The 4,154-nt window shown below is 37.9% G+C and overlaps 1 protein-coding gene across 1 annotated transcript; it reads left to right on the top strand.

Annotated features, from left to right (window-relative positions):
- Nucleotides 1-1,053: 1,053 nt before the first annotated feature.
- LOC140969312 (2-hydroxyacyl-CoA lyase-like) lies at nt 1,054-4,148 on the top strand (the record flags this gene model as incomplete). The annotated part of the gene is made up of 2 exons (XM_073430626.1): nt 1,054-2,686; nt 4,029-4,148. Coding segments are annotated over exons 1-2 (1,533 nt in total), but the record flags the coding sequence as incomplete, so codon positions are not given.
- Nucleotides 4,149-4,154: the final 6 nt, after the last annotated feature.

The following is a 4,154-nucleotide window of genomic DNA, read 5'->3' as shown; positions in this document are numbered from 1 at the left end:
CCTGCGATTGGATGTTGATGCAGCGTATAAGGAAACCTCTGATAGTTTTGCGATAGGGGGAGTGGTGCGCAATGACGAGGGCCAGCCTGTGTTGGCGTTTGGGAAGAAAATTACTAAGCCACAATCTGTTCTTATAGCTGAGCTTACAGCTGNGAATAAAATTACAAGTTTTACTGTCAAAAAAAATAATCTGAAAGTCATGGGTTCGAAATTTGTTTAAAAACGGGATCTTTTAAACAAAAATTATGCTATTGGTAATATTGTTTAAAAATTCAAAAAATATAAACAAACATAAAAAAAATTTATTATGATGCGTTAGTTATTGATAAATATAAATTTACTAAAATATATTTTATGATATTTTTATCATATAAAATGAAGTATTTTATAATGTGAAAGAGGGGCACTATTTTATATAAAAAAAATTATTTTATAAAAAAAATATACAATGATGTCTGAATTTGTTAAACTCATCCCTCTACTTTAATAATATATTAATAAAAAAATACACACGTGTTAGATGTGTTATTATTATTTTTAATTTGATTAAATAATACTAAACAATTAAACTAAATTATTTTCAATTTAGAAGAGTTGTTCGATTTAAAAGAGAAGTTTTGTTTAGATTTTTTCTATGTAAAATATGGACTAATTTGAGGAGGTTTTTAGTAGAGTAAGAAATATTTATGGAATTAAATATTTTGTTGTCATCTAAATCAATTAATATGATGACCACATTTTTTTATACAATAATATAGATAATATAAATATAATGGTGTATTCAAATGACCGTCCGAGTTAATAGCGTAGACGAGTGATTGACATAAATTAAGAGTTTGATTTTCCTACTTAACACTTTTTTTATTGAGCTGGTCACATAATGCTCTCCCAATATACTTTACTTACCTAAAGTATTTTATAAATTATTATGTTAATCCGAAAATTTCCACGTCTGAATTTCATGTCATAAAAAAATAGATTTAATGTTATGTGTCAAACTTTAATATGTTTCCTATTTGGAAAACCAAAATTTATTCCGTGCGATTTGTTGGAACAAGAAGTGAGATACGAATCTCTGTTCACTTATCTCATCTGGGGCTGACGCTAACACCATCTGCTGCATCGTCTCACTCGCAAGCTGTGTATAAATTACCAATTTCATTCGTCTTTTTCTTTGATCAAACTCGTTCCTTTCTGGTTTTTTTGCCTTCCTCCTTTACCCCAATTGTTCTGTTGTGACATTAATTTTGGGTGAAAAACTACAGCCTTTGAAATGGCCGACGCTGATCATAAAATCCCATCAACTATGGTGGATGGAAATACTCTTGCGGCCATGTGTCTGGCACGTGCCGGTGTTGATAAGATGTTTGGAGTGGTGGGTATACCGGTTACCACACTTGCTTATCGTACCGTAGCTCTGGGTGTTCGATTCATCGCCTTCCACAACGAGCAGTCGGCGGGATACGCCGCCTCTGCCTATGGATACCTCAGTGGACGTCCAGGTGTACTTCTTACAGTTTCTGGCCCTGGTTGTGTTCATGGCCTGGCTGGATTATCAAATGCCCAGATAAACTCCTGGCCGATGGTTATGATCTCCGGCTCCTCTGAACAGAGTTGTATCGGAAGAGGAGACTTCCAGGAGCTAGATCAAGTAGCTGCTGTGAAACCCTTTTCCAAATTCTCCGCCAAGGCTACTGATATAAGTAAAATTCCATCTTCTGTTTTCAGTGTGATTGATTGGGCTGTAGCGGGTCGGCCCGGTGGGACTTATTTGGATATCCCGTCCGATGTTCTCCGTCATACGGTTGAGGAATCCGAGGCAGAAAGGCTGATTACAGAAGCTCTGAATTCAAGGGACAAAGATTTGATCTTGAAGCCAAAGGTCAATCACTCCAAAATTCAGAAGGCAGTGGAGTTGTTGAGGAAAGCTGAGAGACCCTTGATCGTGTTTGGAAAGGGGGCAGCTTATGCTAAAGCTGAAAATGAGCTGACTAAATTAGTGGAAAGTACAGGAATTCCATTTTTGCCGACTCCTATGGGGAAGGGGTTGCTGCCGGATACGCATGAGCTGGCGGCTACTGCTGCAAGGTCTCTTGCTATTGGGAAATGTGATGTCGCATTGGTGGTTGGCGCGAGGCTTAACTGGCTGCTGCACTTTGGAGAGCCGCCGAGGTGGTCTAAGGATGTGAAGTTTGTACTTGTTGATGTTTGTAAAGAGGAGATTGAATTGAGGAATCCATCTTTGGGTATTGTGGGGGATGCAAAAGATGTGGTGGAGATGATTCATAAGGAGACTAAGGATGATCCCTTTGTTCTGGGAAAGAATCATCCTTGGGTTGAGGACATTAAGCGCAAGGTTAAGGACAATGTGGCAAAAATGGAGGCGCAGTTGGTGAAAGACGTCGTGCCGTTTAATTTTATGACACCGATGAGGATAATTCGGGATGCGATTTCGGGCATGGGCAGTCCCGCACCGATATTGGTGTCTGAAGGAGCCAACACAATGGATGTCGGGCGAGCGGTTCTGGTGCAAACAGAGCCAAGAACTAGGTTGGATGCTGGGACTTGGGGGACAATGGGGGTCGGACTTGGATATTGCATTGCTGCTGCAGTGGCAGAGCCTGATCGGCTAGTGGTGGCTGTGGAGGGGGACTCTGGATTTGGATTCAGTGCCATGGAAGTCGAGGTAATTTATTTTCATTCAACTGATTTGAAAATTTGCTGCAACGTTTCTTTGGATACTGTTGATCAGTAACAGAAGAACTTAACTTAAATATCTTATGGCACTTCATTAGTTCATTTCTAAGTATTTTTCTGTGGCAATGCTTTACCGAGTTTATTTGACCTGCATTCTGATTTTTGATGAGTAACAGGGAGGGGATTTTATCTAAGTTTCATGGCATGTTGAGCTAATAAGATTTTGTTATTGTGTAATGCTGTAACATGAGTTTTTTGTGTTTTTTAAAAAAAAAACACAAAATTAAAAGCCAGATGTGAACTTACATGGCATGTATATAATAATTTTGCTCACCGATCTAAAAAGTTCTTGCTCAAAGGTTAAAAAGACTAGAGCGAGTGTGTAGCTTAGTTGTGTGAACATTTCTTCTCATACTTAATTAGGATGTGACTATCTTATGCTGCTAATGTTTAATTCTCCGTTGTTTGCTTTATGTTTAAGTCTAATGATCACTGGGAAAATTCTCTTTGGTCCTCCATGGTTTCTGCAACCTATTGGGTAACCACATGTTCTGTTGACATTGGGGGTGGACTGGAGGGTGGGAGTCTCTCACTTCAAACAAAAAAATTTCAATGTATACTTTCTCAAAACGTTTCCATGGATATGCCCCTTTATGACATGGGTATCAATTATTGTTCAATGGGATAAAAGTGTTCCCGTTTGGCATTAAGACCCAGTTTTAGAAGGATTTGTTGAACATTTTAAATTTTTTGGTCATTGTGAAATGCATCTGAGGCGTCTTCCTTCATTGTTTCTAAGCCATATTTTCATTATAAAGGGTGTAGGAAGAAAACCTGAATGCGGGAAGTATATTGCTGAAACAAGATATAGAAAACTAACTCAAATATCAAGAAAAAACGAAGTCCATTAATGAAGCTTGATGAGATATAACCTTGAAAAGTTATAAATCAACATATATCTTGATTGTTGGCTCACTTTAGCTTCCCTCATCGGTTTGTCAGAGTTGATGTTATGTGTTTAAACTTGGAATTTTCAGTTCAGTAATGATCAGCATCATAAAACATTCCAGTTGCACGTATGTTGAAACCTATTTGTTTTTTTAACCATGTTAGCTCAATGAAGTTTGAACAAAATTAGATCTGCTATTTTTGTTTAGCAGATTCTACAGATTCGATCTCCCCCAGGTTTCAGGTCTTATGTTCTACACAAAAACCTGATAGCAGTCTCCCTTTGTTTTTCTTATTTATTATACCATTTTATGATATCCATTTCATGCATCTTAAGCATAAAAAGTAACTTATGTGGTATGTGCTTCTATTTTCATGTTCAGACATTGGTTCGTTATCAGTTGCCTGTGGTGGTCATAGTTTTCAACAATGGTGGAGTTTATGGAGGTGACCGGAGAAACCCAGAAGAAATCACAGGACCACACAAGGATGATCCGGCCCCCACCTCT

This window comes from Primulina huaijiensis, unplaced genomic scaffold, assembly GCF_012295235.1.
Source record: "Primulina huaijiensis isolate GDHJ02 unplaced genomic scaffold, ASM1229523v2 scaffold40667, whole genome shotgun sequence".
Lineage (NCBI taxonomy): Eukaryota > Viridiplantae > Streptophyta > Magnoliopsida > Lamiales > Gesneriaceae > Primulina > Primulina huaijiensis.
This window is presented reverse-complemented; position numbering and strand designations above follow the sequence as displayed.